Below are 20538 nucleotides of genomic sequence, written 5' to 3' on the forward strand. Positions count from 1 at the left end.
GATTACGTGCTTCCCAAAATTCTAAATTCTCAGAAAGGAGATACATATATATAAGTACAAAATGTTTAGTGCCAAGTTAATAGAAAGTAAGCAGTCCACCTTCTAGACAAAGGAAAACATTCACAAACTTTATCAACAATTGTCTAACCTTCCATGCAGACGAAAAACGTTGTTCTTTTTTCAGACATGACTAATAAATCAGATTTCTCACTTTTATTTTTGAAACTGCAGCTCTACCAGCCCTAGGTATGTGCAAAAGGAGAACTCAGTTTCTACTAAAAGAGAATTTTCAGCACAGAATTGTGGTATCCAGGATCTGAAGTGTCCTGGGATCATCAAGTGAGTAGAGATGTATCTAATTATAGGTTTGATAAAATTCAGACATAACTTTTAATAGGATTAAAACTCTGCACAGTTTTCAGAAGAACTCTGTGTCCTAGTAGGTTGACAATATATTACACTTGTCATTCTCTAAATGGAGACAGCATTTTACTGCTAACAAAATAAATGAAATATGGTTAATATGGTACTTAGAAAACAGTTTTGTGGAATCAAAAATTCAGACTTGGGTCTAGAATAGTCAAAAATACATCCATCAGCATTGTATGGAAGGAATCCACTAGAAAGTATCTTTATCAGTTTATGGTTAAACACAGTAGACTGATACAAAAACATAATTCTCTAGAAAGAAGAATAATATCATCTTCAAAAGCATGATGAATGAGACAGATGAGAAATGACTGAGCTTCATGTCGCAACAGAAGAATAGTAACTCTCAAAAAAATTAAAACCATAACAAAATAAATCAAAACTTTCAGCCAAGGGACTGTAAAGCAAGCTTATTTCTCCAATATCCTACCTTGTAGGACCTCTGACAAGTTATAACGGAAATCCTTTGCTTTGGCTGCATGCATAGTAAAAATATGAAAACCATTATTTGCATCACTAGACCCAATTAAGTTGCAAACCAGAAGCTTCTCTTAAAAAATTGGTCCAGATCAAAAAAAACATGTTCCTTCAGATTTCTTAATTTTGTAAAATTACTAGTTGCAAAAGTGCATGTTAAATCCTACAACATCAAGTGCAACAGCCAACCCTGTGGACATACATCTTGGCATTACATACATAATACCCTTAAATAGTATATTAACAGTACTGTCCTAAAATTGTCATATTGAGATACCATTATCACCATTTTAAGCTTAAAACTGAGGTCACTGAACAGCTCACTCATGAGAGGATAACTGATTCGTTATTCTGACCCTACAGGAATCACAGTCCATCAGAGGAGGAATATCATTAGCTGCCCACTTTCAACCACTGCTGCAAGTTTCTGAGAGTTTATATTCAAACAATGCATATTTAGGTCACCTCTCAAGTGAACTACAGTATACATGTTACGAAGAGATCCTGAAAGATTATGCCTTTTCAGTTTTATGAGAATCCCGTTTTAACATCATAACAGCGTTCAGCATTAAAACATAGTTTTTGAAATACCTTGTTTATTCTTATCATGTAGATCATTTGCAAACACTGCAGTAGTCAAATCATCTGTCTAATCATTTAAAATGGCCTTCATTAAATGAGTATCATAATCTTATTAGAAGAATCTTAAGATTTAAAATTCTTACCTAGAACTTCTTCATAATCTACAAGTTCAAACCAGACAACTGCTACTGATGTCCAAACTCCCAGCAAAGCAATTACCATAAACCAGGTGAAAAATGAGCTTCCAGAGAGGCCTTCTTTCTTTCCATTCTTGCTTCCTCCATGCTTAGTCTCTGTTAAAATAAGACAAACAAGTAGGAAAAATGGATTTGTGTAAGAGTTAAAAAATTATTATTGAGGATATAATTATAAAACTTGTTTCTTATGACTATACAGAATACAAGACATTTGAGCAACAGTTTTTTAGTGGTTTTTGTTGTTGTGGTGGGGTTTGTTTGGGTTTTGTTCAGTTTTTATTTTTAAACTTTACCACTGTTACTTGCTTTTCATATCACTGGGAATTACCGTGGGAAGCTTGATGATTATCTAACCAAAAGCCTCATAAGCAACCGAACACCAAATGCCCCCATCTAACTTGTCTTACAACTTAGCCACAAATCCTGCCTTGCTCTCCCTCCCCCCTTCCTTGTGTATTTACACAGAGCTTAACATTTTTGAGATGCTTTGCATTTGTGCCCGCAGTTCCCAGGCTGCCACCAGAGGACACTATGGCCAGCAGAAAAGCTTCGCAAGAGAACTGTTTCTCCTGAATCAAGTTTCAATAGTACTTGAAATAGCTCAAAGAACCAACGTGACAATTCAAACAGCCTAAGAAAGCTCTAAAATCTGAACCATATTAAGGGTAAGACTCCAAGTTCAGACAGACACTTAACCAACTGAAAACATCTTCCCTATAGCTTGGAATCAAACAGAGATTCACTCTGTTCTGTTCTAAGAATCAACTTTTGCCAGTTCAGCCACACGCACTTCCAGTCATTCAAGCGAAATTATTTCTAATATATTTTGAAGGACTCGAGGAACTTTGTCATGAATATTGTGATAATAGAATAAGGTAAGGAGTTAACTTTATCATACTAAATGCAAGTCATGTTTGATGCATTTATCAGCACTGATCCTAGAAAAAGACAAAAAATACTCTCAATAGCTAAATATCAATGCAATTGTTTTTTACAATAAAATGGAGTAAGTCTGAAAGATAAGTAAGGAGAGACTGGTAACAGACTTATTTCTGTAACAGATACTATATATAAGTACTTTCAGACCCTGCTTGCCATCAGGTCTACAGCTGTAATAAACTGCCCTTTTATTATATTCACTGTGCTATATATCGGGTTCAGACCAATAAAATCTCCACTGATCCACGTCAGCTCTTACTCAGCTCAACATTTTATTGAAGAAAAAAAAAATCTTTTATTGAGACTACTCCCTTCAAAGATCAAATTTCATTTCTTTTCTACATTAAACACAAATGTCCAATAATATTTAGAGAGAAATTGAGACAACTCAGGCATGTATCGCTTGCTACTGCAGAGTCCCCTAATTAAATATATGCAATGTCCATATACTCAGCTCATTTTAACATCTCTCTTGTGGGAAATGCACAGGTAGCCTGGAAATAGAGGGAAAGACAAGCACTGTGCACCAGTACATTCAGAAATATGCTCAACTGTATATGAATTTACTTGTAGTACTCTTGAGTTGGAAATGTTAATATTGAGAAGTAAACAGTTACAGTATGTAACAGCAGGGCTTCACTACACCTGTGTTCCAAGGCAGTCATCGAAAGCGTCGTATGTACTTAAAATTAAACCCCAAGGTTAAAAGCATTTTAAAGGATTCCATGTTACAACTTTGTTCTGTAGCAAATAGGAAAGAGGATCTTACTGCATTTCACACTCGTTTATCTCACTGTTTTCTACTGTTTATTGCTAGTTGCCTCTGAGGGAAGAAGCTTTACTTGTTAGAAGAACAGGAAAATGAAAGAAAAGACAGCTTATTTAAGTAACTGAGCACAGCTGTTCACATTTTTTTCAGTATAAAAGACTATTTCATGCTAATTCCTCAAAAACAGATTCTGCTATAAAAATATGATTCACAACAGTCACAAAGGTACATTTTCATGCTGTGGCTTCCTACTTTATAGTAAAATTATTTTCAAAACTCTTGAAAAAAACAACTCAACCATGGCAGCGTGATCACGCAACACTTTTATATAAATGGAAGTTATGTAACAGAGAATGCACCTATGGCCTGCACAAATAACGCTACATACAGGGTCAGAAAAAAACACTGCATGCACTGAAGCTGGCTCAGAGCTCATTCCAAACAGTTAATTCTCAACTCAAGCCCTTTCCCTGCACATGCTGCCAGCTATGTCAAAAGTAGGTCACTTGCCATATCTGGTAAGCCTGTGCTTACACCACCAGATGTCTTTATGCAGACATCAGAAAGTCTTAAAGCGCGCTCCATCCCTCAATGGCAAATCTATACAATCCTGTACCTCACCCACTCCCTCATCAGGTCACTCCTAGACAAAAACGTACGAAACCCCTTTTTCTTTAGCTTACCTTCGCGACACCTAGCAATTTTACATACTCCAAAAATAACTCTGAAGTCAGATATTTGAAGACAAAACAATGTCTCTTATGTTAACATATGCTCTACTCGAGCAAAAAATGTTACAATCAACCACCTGCCTTAAACTCATGAAATAACCCTAGTCCAGAGAACATATAATCAAAGAGAACAGATGCAGGCTGTAACGCACACTAGAACAGCAAACTGACAAGGAAACACCAACAAATGACAGTAAGCCGGTTACTTTGTCGATTACAAAATCAGACATAAGTGTTACATGAAAGTACACATTTTCCATTTGCTCACAAAAAAGGTTAGGATTATACCTGTGTCGTCAGCCATAACATTAGTGCTCGATTTCCACAGACAGAGTGAGTGTGTATCTCCAAAAATTAATGCTGAAGGCAGAATAAGAAACGATTTATCTTCACTCCAGCCTTGCAACAGGAGCAAACAAGTTTCCTAAAGCCAGCTCAGCTGGAACCCGAAACTGGACCCAAGAGAAACCTCTCCTCCAAATCTATTTTTAGAGCAGTTATCCTGAGGAGCCAAACGCTTTTCAGAACTCATATGGCAATCTAGGTCTGACGACAATCAAATTCACTTACTCCTCCAAACAGAGCATCCTGGGTAGTTGATCCTTTCCCCTCCCCTTAATCCTCCAACATAAAAACAAGAGCAAATGAAACCGAGCACATTGTACTGTAGTATTTTTGCTGCAAAGCATGCCACGGTGCCTGAGCTCTAACAACATTAAATCCATGCTCATAAGCTGAAACACAAGTCCGGACACAAAGCTTGCCTGCTTGCATTTGTCAAGTTGGCCCTCATCCAAGAAACTTTCTCCATGTTGGCACTCCTCTACCAGGCTTCCCGAGTAGAGACTGCTCATTTGGAACTTGCTAACTACTTAAAGAGAAAAGAGACAACTAACTTCTATAGTTATAGTTATGAAACCAATCGCACACATTCTTGTCAAAAAATTTTTGGATCCGAACTGTTTCCTGGTACACATTGTATATGCTTCTAGCATACCCAAAGAAAGGTTACTGATAGTTTTGCCAAAGGAAATGTTGTTTTCCTAGCATGCAATATACCACAAGCCATAAAGTTAAACCAGGTCAAATTTCCAGTGCTTATTCGTTTTGGGTGGAAGTCAGAAACTAACTCATTTCTCATTCACAGCAACCCTAATAAAAACTTTACAGTCTAGCACTCTGTCCTTCTTCCTCCACGCTTCTTTGAATAACACAGCCAAAAGGTAGATGGAGTGAACAGAAGAATGTGACAGCTACTTTGAAAAACAACATACACCTCCTGTGGCTTCAACATCCAGCAACCAATTGCCAAATGAAATTCCCAATAGCTCAAGGGAGAAAAAAAGTGAGAAAAAGCACCAGTTTAAGACTTTTCAAATGGATGAAAAGCAACTACAGGCAGTTGATTCTATAACTAATATATCTGTTAATTACCTTTAAAGCCACTTGAACACATTAAACAGACCAAATGCTTTAAGAAAGACATCCTGACTAGTATATTTCTGTGACTTAGTTGATGCATAAGCAATTCAGAGCAAAACAGAAATAAAACTTGAAGACCAGAAGTTACCAAACATATGGAGAAATCAACAGCTTATTAAGGAAAATAATTTTACATGCAATGATATGCAGTCTATTGCATGCAAACCATATAGTGTTTTGACAGGCATCAGATTAGGCAATTTGTTGCAACTTCACTTCAGCTGCACCTGCATTTGCAGACACCAGATCTTAGTACAAGTGGATTCATAAAGCACTCAACTGATGCTGAGAACCCCAAGTCCATGTAATACATGGGGGGGGTTGGTCTGAAGTAGAACTTACCTGGTTGAATTTCCATAAATGCATAAGTTTTTGCTTCATTTCACTCAGACCTAAGCGAGCAAATTCCACCCAGGTACAACAGCAGATTGCATAAAAGCAAGTGAAGGCAGTCAAGAAACTGACTCCAAATGTACACTCCAAATCTGAACTAAGACATGCATGTTGACATTTAACCAAGTACCCACAGCTTTAATCTTGTGCCCTTTAAAAACCAACTGATTGCAAGAATGTGTCTTCCCAAGAAGTGACAAACATCTTTCTGAAAGGCTAAAGCTAAAACAGGGAAACTCTTCAAACTCATCAAAAGGAAAATGGCCAAGAGACAGATGGACCAACTGGGGGTGCACACAACTGATTACATACCCCATGAAAAACACACATTAACACACATCTTGAAAAATACAGGTTATATGTGTATCTCCTGGAATGTTACAGTTCAAAATACCAAATAACATAATTTTCATTCATTTTATGAAAGACAAAGGTTAAATTTAATTTATATCTATTTACAATACAATTTGAGATTGGGATAGCTAAGTCAGCACTCAAAACTTCTTACAAGGTCTTGTTCTGCTGTGTTCAAATGCTGTGACCATTTGCTGGCTCTTTTTGAAGCAATTAAATTGCTTCACTAACACTCAAAATTATTACTCTTCTCATTTGTATAACTATTCCAAAATTTCAAAACTATTTTCAAGTTAGTTTTGCTACAATTATGCAGTCCAGATATATTTACGTAATTTTACAAAAGCATAATTTACAGTCAAGACCAGCAGCATTAGTTCCATCTCTAGATCAAAATTAAAGTGCAAGCAAAAAAGTTTAGAGGAAAGAGAGTCAACTACAAACACAAATAGTCACGCTTCAAAGCATCCATTCAAAGCTTTTGTAATTTGTATAATTATTTCCCACAAAGATGCATTAAGAAGTAATATGGAAGCACTTATGGATTATCTCCTGAAGAGAAGGGTGCACACAAGCAGTTACTAGAAATTAGAAATATATTAAAAATACTATTTTCCCCTTTTCTATTAAAATACAAGCTTTCCCCCCTGCACTACTGTGAGATCATATATGTGTATATAGACACACATCCTTTTTGTGATATTCATCTTAAAATCTAGACTTGATAAGCACTTGTCTTGAACTGTTCCATTCTGAGAAGTTCCCACACCATAATAACTGCTCTACTATCCTGAGGTAAATCATGTTTTCATCTTCAATTTTCATTCAGTGTTATTCTATGCCAAGGGTAGAAGAATACACTTTCAATGGACAAATCTGTGCTTTTACAAACTCTATTTCATTTTTTTAAGAGACTGTTTTCTCTCTGTTTACTTTACAGACAGAATACGGATTTTTACTGAAATACTTATGGTATCATTCATGAAATATTCCAACCTTAAATTTTCACAAATATCCATACTCAGAAATTTTTGTTGTTTTACAAACAATCATGGCAGCAGGGTCTTTATAGATAAGATCAAAATTTTAAGCTAAAGATTTACTTTTAATAAATTCTATATAAATTCTTTGTGATAGAAAACTGAATCTTCCTTTTAGTTTCTAAGAAATTTTCTTCACCAATACAACTTCAATGGAAATTATGGGAGGAAAGAGTGGGTTTTTTTAATTATTATTATTTGTATTAAAAACTAGATCTCTGGTCTGAACTTTGTATATCCTAGTCTACATGGTTATAAAGATACCTGTGCATGTTATTAAAGGACTTTAATAACCTAAAGCAGAAACTTACTCATTAGGAACAGGGAAATAGATGGAACAGAAAGAGCACTATGTACAACGAAAACACAAAGACCAAAAAAAATTTGAAATAAAAATTAACCAAGTGAAATGCAATTTGGGCTCTCATGTTCCCACTTCACAGATTTTAACATCAGTATTTGAGGAACTTTTCCTTATTCCACATATAATCAATCCACACATAAATCTCTAAGGTCCTTAATTTTTAATGCCTACAAGATTTCTCACAGCAAAATGTCCTACTATACAATCGACCATAAATACTGAAAACAAGAGCAAAGTCATAAATTCAGGATTAGACAACAAAGCAGGCTGATCATGGAGATGCGAGGGTGGCCATCTGGAGGTGGAAAAAAAACAAATGGAAAATAAAGGATGCATCACAAAATATGTAAAAGAACTGTAGGATCATAAGCACCCTGCTGAACTTCCCTAGTGAAAAGAAGCCCCTCCCTTCAAGAGATTAAGTGATTCCATTGAACCGTCTCCTCGAATTCCACACTTAATCAGGATGTGAAAGATCAGAGATTCAGTTCTCTCCTCTAGAGAACAGTGTTTGAATTTCAGAGGTCTAAAATACATTTTTAAGTATACCCAAAGGTATAGGAACAAAGCCATTTTAGTCCCTCAAAATGAAAATGTTTATTTGTGCACAAATCTTAACTGGCCACAACACTAATTGATAAGAGAGGAGCTCTGCAGAACAGAGACTAAAACCCAGTTTTCTCCCTCCTTTCTAAGTAAGAAAGGCAACTCCAGATATACCCGACCTATGCTCACATTCACTCTCAGCAGGCTGAACTTTTGTTTCACATTGAATTGGAACAGTTTCAACAACAAGAATCTAAAATATACACTCTAACTTCTATTCAAGTATCCTATAAACAGCAGCTGCAACTCTGGAAATCAACCAAACTTATTCTTCCTCGAAAAAACAGAGGTAAATATTCTTTCCTCCTCTGTCCTGGGTGAGAGCTCCAGTTACCAAAGTATTGCATAGAAGAAACCACTCTTTAAAGCCCTTCTTGTAACCATAACACCTGTTTACACAGAATCAGCTCTGTGATCTTATTATCTGAAAACATGTTTCAAGTAAAATAGACACATATAGGCTTTTCCCTTTTTTATATTCAGTTTACAAAGAGATGGTCAATACGTGAGATGGTCAAAAAGCCCATTTCTGAATATAAGCTGCTATTTCAAAGTACTTTTAAGCCTAGATATACTTTTCTGACTCATAGGAAGTACCACAATATTTAGAGGAGTTTTTCAGTTGCAAGCTAAGGTGATTTGTTACTAAGTTAGAATTAATTATTCTTCAGAAAAAAAAATCCAAACCAAGAATAAGATTATCATCTGGTTGACTGATGTCAAGTATCATTCCCAGGGTGAGTTTTTTTACTTATTTATTATTCTTCAGTAGTTATGTTTTTCTGGTTATAAACAAATTCCTGATTGCTTTCCATTTACATAATTCTTCTAAGACATACATACACAACAAAAATAATAAAATTTATTCACAAGAAATCTACTCATAAAAGAAACATCACAATAATGGCTAACTTCAGAGTTGTTGGGTTGTTTTGTTTTGTTTTTTTTTAAAAAACCTAAGGTTTCCTCTCTAAGCTAAAAACAACCACAAAGAAAAGACAAAGAGAAACTTAATGAGAAATTCTGTCCTAGGAGTTTGCACAGTTTCATAAGACTTGTCAAAGGCACTTGATCTAAATACAGCACAACAGTGGGCTCTACTTGCAGTGCTAGTTCCACACTTTTCAGTGAAGTTTGGAGAGACCAGTTGTTTGTCCCCTTAAGAGCTGCTGCTGTTAACAACTTTCTTCTAGAGTCTTATTTATCTAAGCATAACTGCTGAAGTCAGAGGAGGAAAAAATTAATACAGAGATATATATTCATAAGAGAACATCCTGAATCTGCACCTGCTAACTTAGTCAAATTTTGTCCAAGCCATGTTTTGGCATTTTCTTTTAATTTTTGGATATTCAGATGAATATTTTTGAGTAGTTCTTCAAGTAGGATTCTTCAAGGAAAAAACATACACATGCACAACGTGCACACAGCTTAAATGACTAATGACACCGCTTACAACTTGAAAGAGTTTTTATAATGAATACTGACTATCAACAGGAATATGCTTAAAGTAGTATTTAATGCATCTATCACTATTTGAATACTTTGGATTACTCTTTTTTCTAACCTTTTCTCCACAAACTTAAAGATAGTACAATAACAGGCTTAAAGAGTTACCACTTCAGGAAAAAAAAACCAAAACAGGAGTCCTGTGAAGACAACAAAAATATTTTGTTATATATTTACCTAATCGAAATAGATTTGCATGGAAAAGTACCTCCCTGCATTCTTCCCAAACACTTAAGACATTTTTCTCCAGTTTTGTTTTTACGTGTATACAAGCACAAAACAGAATTGAAGTCCAAAACTGAACGTAGAACTTGCATCTTATAAACTTACTTGACTTACACATCAAGCCAAGAGGTTCAAAGTTAAGACTACATGCTTAAAAAGAAATTTTATTTTGCCTCCTGCTATAGGAATAACATCTTTGTATCAGCTGTAATACCAGTGAGTAGGCAAAATTAATACTGATTTTAACTGTACAGATGACTTAAAGATTTTTATTAGCTGGTATTTTGATTAACCAGTTCTCTTCCACAGAACATTTGGAAATAAGATCTAAAATTATACAATCTACCTATCTCACATCTGAATGATTTAAGGTAGCCAACAGTCCTACATAATTAGTAGGTTAATTAAATATTTGGTTGTATTTAGGACAGATCGGAGTTCGGAGAAGGTAAATGTGGAGAGGAAATACAAGAAATACTTGGGCCTGGAACATGCAAATTTTGCTGGTGGTGACCTTTAAAAAAGATTCTATTACATAAGGTTAAAAATCCTCATCTCTCTCTATAGCACTCTGGCATTAATTTAAGGGTATTTTTTCCTTGTTCCATTTTCCTATCCGGTAAAGTGGGTCACATCAATTTGTTTTAGCAACAAGTCCTAATTAAGCCACAAAATAAAGAAAACAGATTATGTCATTTCAGTTCTTCCAATTTTTCTCATGGTTTGAGGGAGTTCAAATAGAAAAAGTCTTGTTGCCATGCAAGTATCTACAACCCTGCTTTTCCCAGGTTTCTGCTCATGGAAAAAAAAGAACATTTTAAAATGTTTAAAATGCCTAAAACTTATTGAAGTTTCAAGTCTGATACTAAGCTAATTTAATTAGGTCTTAATCCATACGGGTACTGTGCAACTGCAACTCTTACAGAGTACAAAAGAGCTTTTAGGTGTCTCATACCTCAATTGTATAAGTAGTTATTAAAATATGTTGTTAGGAGGTCTCAGTTGCAGAAGAACTGCTGTTTTCACAACTTCTTGGTTTCAAAAGATACATCTGTGTCTTCTAGCTACTATGTGTCCTCTAGCTAGTATGGAAAGAAACAGCACTAAAGTTACACACTGCTATACGAACTTTCTTTAAGAATACTAAAGAAAATTTAAAAAATTTAAAAAACACTAATGTGAGGAGTGAGATATGTTGCATTAGTAATAAATTGCTGATTATCAAACAACCTCAGGAAATAAAATTGCACAACCAGAAAACCACTACTGAATAGTTACAACACCCCTAGGTATTAAATGCTTTGTAAAGAAAGTCTTCAAACAACTTGACAGCATTCGCTACACCAGGTTAAGTACATAGTGCAACTTCATATGAAGGAGACTAAAATTTGTTTAAGTTCCAACAAAGCTGAACCACACATACTACAGGATGTTCAAACTCAGTATATATGTGTCTGCACACTTAATTTCCAGTATGTTTAAAGACACATAATATTATGATTTCCACTTCAAAGCATAACTCAAAACTTTCCCATGCAAAGAGCTAGCTTGTAGATGTGGTTAGGAAAAAGATTGCTGCAGGCTGTCACACAGATTACCAGATTGTGATCTTCATCAGGAAAGAACCGCTTGAGGTAAATCAGAACTTCATTGCTCAAGTTCTCTACAATGAAGAATTCAACATAAGAATTAGCATAGAAACTCTTACTACATATTTCAAAGTGATTCCAGCTGAAAATGAACACTTCCTCTCCATACAGGTGATCAGTTATAGGGTTTTTAGTTTAAAGAGACAGCAATATTGAAATCTCACCTCTTCAGGTACCCTGTAATTAGAAATAATCTTAACACACAGGTCTTCTTACTGCTAGTAAATTTTGTTGTCTTTACTGAAGCATTTATATATCCAGCTATTACATTAGCATAGCCAACAGAACCATTCACTTTCTGTGTTCACACCGTGGCTCCAGGATGACATGAACTAACTTAAAACTTCGGCTTCAACCTCACCCTCCCCTGATGCCCACCCACTCATCATCTCTTCCCTTCTCCACTGGCCTTCCCTGAAGCTGTGTGCTGAGGCACTCTGAGGAGAAAAAATGAAAGAGAATCAGCTTTCTGCTTATCAGTTCCCTGTGTGGTTCACCTCACACCTGCACGGCCAATAATTCAGGTACAGAGAAGGGGAATTGAAAAGAGGAAGACTGCAGAGCAATCTCAAACCAGATGAAGTTGACTGCAGACCTACAGCATTGAATTACATATTAAAAAAAAAGGAATTCTTAATTCCCCAATATAATATACATCCTTGGGGTCTGAACCTACATTAGCTATGACCTCTGATCAGGAAACTTCATGTGCATTCTCAAAGGAATTGCCAAAATATGAGAAAACAAACTCTCCCTAATGCTAGTGATACTTTAGGTTCTCCACTTAACATTTTAAACAAGCCTTATCCTCAAAAGGCTATTGAAAAGGTTACCTCATGGACCATTTATACACTTAGCAAAATGCTTAAAAACTATATTAAAGCAAATATCCTTGCAGATGCAAAGTGCAAGTTTCTTCCACACTTGAAGCACCATGAATAACATCTTTCAGGTAATATACATTAGGAAACACAGAGCAGGCTCGAGATTGCAGCCCACGCTGGATCAAAAGGGACATAAGAACTTTCCTTGATGTCTTTATCAAGTAGCAGTATTTCTGGAAGTATGGAGAGGAATCTCCCAGTGCTCCAAAATTCTTCAGAAGAAAAAGTACTGATAGAGAGGAAAGTATCAGGCTTTCTTTGTAGTTATGCCAATCATACTACACTTAACTATCAATCTTAAAACCCAAAATAATACATCCTTGAGAAAAAGCAAAGAAATCCAAATATCAGGTAAGATGGAAAAATAAGTTGTAAAAGCACATACCGCGTTCAAATTGATTGTTTTTCATTGCATAGTGACCTTGGTACTCAGTTACTGTACCTTCCAATAGCTAACAGTGTAGAGAAAGTTTCATTCAGATAAATTAAGAGATGACAGAGTTGTCTTTCTAGAGCTCACCTGACTCAAGTTCTAGACAAAAGAATCACTAGCTATATCAAGGATTCACTATTCCAATGCAAATCTGCTCATGTATGCAGAGGAATACCAGTGTTAACCATGTTAAGAATATTATTTATATCACACCCATTTAATCAGAGATAAGAGAACTGACTTGTTTGAAGAGATACTGCCTGAAGTTTTGCACAGGACATCTAAAAAAGGGGGAAAAAAAAAAAAAGAAAAAAGAGAGGAGCAGAGAGGAGGGAAACAAGCAAATCCTGTCATTTCACTGGTGGCTCTCCTGCAACACACCATGCAAATTACAGATGTTTGGATCCCTACTGATGCTACCAATTTTTAATTTGGAAGATAATTTTACAATACATTAGAATGCTTTCCAGAAAGGCCATGCTGAACAAGACACATGGTAGACATATGAATCAGAAAGAGATAGCTGTCTACATCTTCAGAGTTTTACTAATTGTATTAATATGGTTAGCTTTAAGATAACAAGTACACATATGCCATTAAAATTCAAATATCTAGGATTAGTCACACAAGCCACAATCAACTTTCCTGGTAAAATCCATTTTGTTCTAAACACAGAGACATGTTTTTACCAGTCTGTCTCAAATTGTTTAAAAATAGAATCTGGCATGAATGCTAAAAATTCAAGATCTTCAAGCAGTTGTAAGCAACTAAACTAGGAAACAGGATAAATTAGCTGAAGAAATACGGGAGCTTTTCTAAAAGAATATACAAAGTTTCCGTCAATGAGACACAAAGTATTTCTCATTTGTCTGCAATAGAACTAAGAATTAATAACAACCCACTGTACACTCCTGAAGACCAAAAATGTTAGAAGAAAACATTTTAACCTTGGGTTAAAATAACCAAATCAAAGCACTGAGCAGGACACTAACAGAATTTATAAGAATTCATTTTAGTTCAGCAAACACTTGGACTTCAGTCATCTTTGGTCAGCAAACACTTTGACAAGTCAAAACATTTGTTAAGCCCCACAAAGCATCCCAAATTTACACCTCACTTATGACCTCCAATACCTTAGTATCCTTCTTCCTAATGATAGCAATTAACATGAAGAAGGAAATAATGGATGAATTGTAACACAAGAAATCAGATTATACACTACACAACTGTAAAGTCAAGAGCATAAGCAAGCACACGGGACAGTAGTTCAGGTTATAAATTAGAGAGATAGAATTTTTAGACAGATAGAAGCATCATATTTAAACAGAATCAATAGTGTAATTAGATGTTGTACTACAGCACAGCTGGGTAGCTCTGAGAGACCAGAGAATGCACAGGCAATCCCACTTCAAGCACTGGAAGCACTGATGTAAAGTTCAAGGTTCCCAAAAGCCAGCGTAAAAACTTCAGCAGGAAAAAAGTGACCTGTTTACACGATGAACTTTCTCTGCTCTTATTATAAATAAAAAGCTAATGGACAGCCTCACCCAGAGAAAGTACACTACAAAGCAGTCTTTGCAACAGAGATGAAATAAAAAGTGAAAGTTCTTGCAAATTAACAGGTAAAACTTCTTTCTAGAAATGATACTGTTAAATAAAGAAGTAGTAATGTTAGCATAAAACTGCATTTCAAGAAATCTGAAAAAAGCTGAAAAGCCAAAAATTAGTCAGAGAATTACATTAAAGGATCCTAGAGGGTTCAAAAAATGAGTAAAAGGAGTTAAAAGCTTGGCAATACATTTGCACATATAAGGAAACCACAGGGTTAAAACAGCAAAAAGTGAAAACATCTTTTGGGATCTTGCAGAGAAAAGCAGGGGATGTCAGAAGATTCTTAATCATTAATGTGGAGATTAAAGAAAATTTATCAAAGCAAAAGTAAAATTATTCATCATCATAGAGACTTAAGTCAACACAGCCTCAGAACTAGGAGAGGTAGGATTATGTTTATTTTAATATAAAATACAGTTGTCTGTAGATAGAGGTGATGCCTTGTGTTAGAAATGTGGGGTTTCCATATTCCCTAGTTTAATGGAGAACTCCTCTCCCACTTGGCTTTAGAAATGCAAAGAAAACAGACAACAATTATTGCACAACTATATGATCAGTAAGAATTATGTTTAAGTAAGTCCTTACTTATGTACTATAAGACAAAAGACACACACACACAGCAACATAATGACAAATGTCTTAATAGTACTCTTACTTCTACAAGCAAGCATAGTTTACAAAGTAATCCATATTTTTTCAGCCATTTGTATTTCAAAAGTAGCTAGGCTGCTGATACTCTCACTCCTGTGGCTTCTCAACAGGCACCTGCTAATGCCCATGATATTTCCAAATTTCACATCTCATGAAATCTGAGGGAGATAATTCATGACCAGGTGACACACATTTGTTCCTGTACCAAAACTGTCCCTCATCTAACTAAGCTTCAGATAATATTGCAGCAAGTATCTATTACTTCATCTAGCTGTTTAAAACTGATATCCTTCATTTAGAAAGGCCACATCTTGACAATGGATTCTGTCGACTAATGACAAGAAGCCAAACTTTCCAGTAAAGAAAGTTTCCCTCTCTAAGTACCCCCAAACTGTCAAATTTTTCCCTGGTTTTCACTTCAGTATAAATAAAATCACTGGCACAGCCATACAATTCTGTAAATGTCATTTTCAAAGAAGGATCCATGAGTAGCAGTACAAAGCTTAAATACAAAGATATTTTTTACTTAGGACTGATTTGACAGTGTCTCTTATATGACTTCTGAGAGTAAAAGGTAGAGTTCTATTTCTAAAAAAATATATAATTCCATTTCTGGTATTTCAGTATATCTGAAGACACCTATATAAACTACAGCTAGAACTATTTCAGAGTTGATCTATTTGTAAGACTACTGTAAATATTTTGTGATGCAGAAACCTAAAAGCAGATTACTACTTCAGATGCAGGCATTGTCTTGAGTGCACAGATTTTGAGACAAGCTGTTAGCCTCAGTGGTTTCAGAGCTGTGAGCAAGGCCTTGGCAAGAAGCCACATCCTCTCCCAAGAACTGCTGTAAAAGTGAATACTTCTACCAAGTAAGAACTGCCTCAAACTTGAGGTTTTCAGACTTCACAGTCTCGCCATCTCAAAATTATTTCCTCATCTCATTTTCACATCCCTTTTCTGCTGTGAAGACTCTGTTCCTCCAGCTGTTCCTTTATTCACACAGGAGTAATCATCCCTTACCTCTTTCTGCAGCTGCTACAGTGACAACAGCACCAGCTTCATGCTGTAATTGCTATGGTTGTCCAAGGGATTTTAACTAGGAGTGTCTGAAACTAACAAAACACTTGTCCAAATTTAAGAGTTTACATCTTAGGAGAGTGCCTAACGTGTTACCAAGATTGCTTCATCCCATCAAAGATATGTTTTAATACAAAGAGATAACATTTTACTCAGACTGCAAACAAAAATCTATGGAATACTTTTTTTATTCAGAGATTCAGCTTACTGATAAATTTATTTTTCCAATGTTCACAAACCTTTAGAGTGATATTTAAAATATTAACAGTACCATGTTCAGTATTCAAAATTATATCAGGGATGCATGTTTTTAATGCATTATAATTGAAAATCTGTATTCAGCATGCTTAACATTGGGTGATAATCAGAATACCTCAAGTCCAAGCAATAAGTGCAATTAATACAGACTCTACAGCATAGGTCAGCCATTGAAAAGCGATTTAGAAATAAAATAAAAACAATACCTCTTCTATGAACATCGCAATATCATCTCTAAACTCTTTGAAGCTTAAGTATATTTGAAATCATTCCCTCTTAATTCATCACGTGATAGGTAAACTAATCCTATACGGTTCCTCCTTTAATTAACACTGTTCTCCCTACTATTGCTATATTCAAAGAGGGGCAAGATATAATTTTTGAATCACTGCATTTCACCTCTGGAGCTCTGTCCACAATAAGCTCGAAATCTAAGAAGCTGAAACACGTAAACATCAATGTCTGATAGGAACACTTCCTCTCTAGAGTGGCGTGTATGGTTGCATAGTGACTGCAGAAGTACATACATCTTCTCCTCTTTCAAGCATGTTCTGCTACGCTAAGAAATGCTACTTTCCCTACTTAAATTGTCCACACGCAGCAGTTTATGAATACTCAGATCTGTTAAGGGGTTCTTTACTGGCAGGGTGGGGTGTGTGGAGATCGCTGCCTCATAAAATCTTCTGCTCGCGTTTTCCCGAGATTATTCCCCCTTGCCTCTGTATTTACAGAAAACACCAGCTCAGATGCTCCATCTACAACAGATAACATCACTTAGATCTAATGACCTGCGTTGCTAATTAGGTCAACCTGAGGAGATACTCCACATCCAAGTTTGGACACAAGAATAAAAGCGACCTGAAATTAGAGCATCCCGGTTCTACCCCCACCTCCCGGAGGAGCGGTCTGAGGGACGGATACCCATGGATGCCGAGGCCTGCCCGGCGCTCACCCCAACCCCTCTGGGGAGCCTCCGAGGGGCGTCCCCCCCGCCCAGGCCCGGCGAGTTTTCCCTCCACGTGAACGCCCTGGATAGGGAGCGGCGGGAATGCATGGGGTAAAACTCGGCCATCGGCCCCTGTGTCCCCCTCCCCGGCTCCCGCAGCGCCGGAGAAGGGGAGGGGAGGGCGGGGGAGGCGGGAGAAGGCGCAGCACCCCAGCGGTCCGCCTGGGGCTCCGGGTCGCCGCTGGAGCCCCCGCCTCCTCCCCGCAGAGCTACGTCCTCGCTCCCGCGGCAGCGGTGCCGCTCACCTCTCTTGGAGCCGGGGCTGGGGCTGCCGCCAGCGGCTCTGGAGCTCTTGCGCGAGGCCATCGCACCTCCTGTCGGGCCGCGCAGGGGGCGGAGCGGGAGCGGGAGCGCGTCGGGACCCGCGGCCGCCGCCACCCGACCGCGGTGCGCGAGCGCCCTGCGACCCCGGCAGCGCGGCCCCGAGAGGGCCTGCACCGCCCCCCCGCCCGCCGACAACCAATCGCGCCAGCGAGGCGGGGAGACACTTGCCTCCGATTGGCGGTGGCCCCTCGAGGGGGCGGGGCGATGGCGCTCCGGCTGCGCGCGCCCTGCGCGCTCCCGCGCCACCGCCGGCGCCTTTGAACGTGGCAAACGCGGGCGCGAGCGGCGGCTGCGGCCTCTCGCGAGGGTTCGGGCGCGCGCGCCGCGAGGGGGCGGGGTCGTCGTCGTCGGAGAGGGTGGAAAAGGTTGGGAAGGTAGAGTTGGATGACCTGGATGGCATGGTTCTTCCTACGGAGACTCCACTCAAAGCATCTCCGAGCGTGCATTAAACCGCCCTCTGCATCCAGTTAAATGCCCAAATTATGAGAAACATCATCAATGTGCATAAATATGTGAAGGGGGCATGGGGGAGTGCCAAGAGGATGGAGCTAGGCTCTTGTCAGAGGTGCCAAGCAATAGGGCAAGAGGACACAGGCAGAAACTGATGCACAGAAAGTTCCACCTGGACACAAGGCAGAACTTCTTTGCTGTGCGGGTGACTGAGCACTGAAACAGATTGCCCAGAGACATTGTGGAGTCTCCCTCACTGGAGATATTCCAGAACCGTTTGGTTTCAATCCTGTGCCATGTGCTCTGGGATGACCCTGCTTGAGCAAGGAGGTTGGATCAGATAACCCGCTGTGGTCCCTTTCAGTCTGACCCATCCTGTGACTGGTCTGTGGAACAGCTTGTCAAGCCTTCCAGGGAGCTCCTTTGCAATCACCGTAGTGAAAGGGTTTGGAGTACTTTACATCAGACTTTGAATTCCCCAAAAGGCTTTTTGAGGATTTAAAAGTACTTATAATCACCTGTGACAAAATAAGCCTCTTTTTTGCTGGAGTTCAGGGTGCCTCCTGGTACTCAATGATTCTCATTGAGACTGGATTAAGTAGCAGCTTGGCATAACAGTAAATGCCTGAAACATAAAAGCAAAACCCAGCCTTGAGTCCTGACCATAAATACCTTTCAGGTAAAAATAAACATTTCGCAAATTAGTGCCTTTGCAAGTGGATATGCAGAGAGGGAACCCTTGTTTCCCAAAAGCAAAAGTCAGCACTGTGTTTTGGACAGAGTAATGCTATGAAACTAACCAGGGACAGTAATTTACTGAAGAGCATAAGTCACTATTTTTAAATGAGATTTGCACTTACGTGCTTAGTCAAGTAACAGGATGGCAGTGTAGGTACTTTAGTCAGTAGAAGTATAAGCAACTAGTTTTGGGAACATCAAAAATAGTGACGTTTACTTCCTGGTATCACTCATGTGACTTAATTGGTATCTAGTACAGTTAAATATCTGAACTTTTTGCTTGGTTATGGCACTCTACCAAAGTTTTACATTCACGTGATGTGTAAGTACTTAATATCTTTTAGATACTCCGCTTTTGTTTTGCTATTAGTTATTTTAGAAACAGTAACACCTAATTTGATTTAAATTTGCCAGAGTGACTGTTGCAGCAAATGATATGACAATCCCTTCTGATCTGAAATACAATGAAAATTGAAGCAAATATTTAAAATATTTTATTTTGGGAAAGGTGTCAAAGAGAAAAGCCCACAGTGTGGGTAGGTCATTTTTTAATCTACTCAATTGTTTTAGAGCTATATGTTTGGTACATTGTAAGGGTATGCAGGAAACCACAAAAAGATAAATACTGTCTTTTTTTGTAGGAGGAAAAGAAACAGGGCAGAAAAAGAATGTAACAATGAGAAGGAGCAAGTCTGTAAAGCAAGGACAAAAAAAATGAAAGCCAGAGGGGAAAAAAAAAAGTAATAAAACCAGAAAACAAGTTATATGTAAAGGCAAGGTATACGAGACAGACCACACAGTGGTCAGTTGGAGTCTTTCCCCTTGTATTAGGCTTTTCAAAACAGAAAAAAAAAATCCTTTCTCTTGGCAAGAATCACATTTACCCTCACTCTGAACTGTCCTAATTGACTGTTTGTTGAGACTACAGCAATTTAAATTATGCTGCATATCATAAATCACTGTATTAAAAGAATGCCACCGATTAATGAGCCGTGTTTGGAAAATAAATGCGTGTTTTTACTGAGAATTTAATTTCCATAAATACCTTTTCATTCATGTACTCACAGCTGTTCTGCTGTCCTGACTCAGTCAGGCACAGTGACTCTGCTATTTGAGAGAAAGAAATACGTCCAAGGTGATAAGCAGAAGCAGCAATGAAATAATTACACAAAAGGAGGATTCTGTCTCTAGTCTCCTAATTTCTAAAAGAATTGCACGTTATAAGAAGGCTTAAAGAGTTCAGTCTTATTCTGTTCATGTTCCTAAGCGATGTTATTCATGTGTTGATCATTCTAACAGCTGTCCATTCAATTGCATACATTTCTCATAAATAAATGAGTTTCAATTAATTACTAGG

At 37.7% G+C, this 20538-nt stretch overlaps 1 protein-coding gene across 14 annotated transcripts in view; it reads right to left on the minus strand.

The window, feature by feature from the left end:
* The window catches only part of ASPH (aspartate beta-hydroxylase), a 111668-nt gene extending 93617 nt beyond the window's left edge, over positions 1–18051 (minus strand). For 10 of the 14 annotated variants that reach the window (XM_027638632.1, XM_027638640.1, XM_027638646.1 and 7 more), the window contains exons 1-2: positions 17915–18051; positions 1632–1781 (exon numbers count right to left, since the gene is read on the minus strand). In XM_027638632.1, the coding sequence (XP_027494433.1) occupies positions 1632–1781; positions 17915–17975 (211 nt within the window). In that variant the 5' untranslated portion in view covers positions 17976–18051. Of the gene's footprint in view, positions 1–1631; positions 1782–3645; positions 3779–4412; positions 4684–11049; positions 11157–11692; positions 11758–17914 lie in introns of those variants that run through there. The other 4 variants (XM_027638643.1, XM_027638644.1, XM_027638635.1 and 1 more) reach the window with 4 other exon arrangements.
* Between the last annotated feature and the right edge of the window lie 2487 nt (positions 18052–20538).

The sequence above is a fragment of the Corapipo altera genome, unplaced genomic scaffold, assembly GCF_003945725.1.
Source record: "Corapipo altera isolate COAL_440 unplaced genomic scaffold, ASM394572v1 49, whole genome shotgun sequence".
In the NCBI taxonomy this organism is placed as follows: domain Eukaryota; kingdom Metazoa; phylum Chordata; class Aves; order Passeriformes; family Pipridae; genus Corapipo; species Corapipo altera.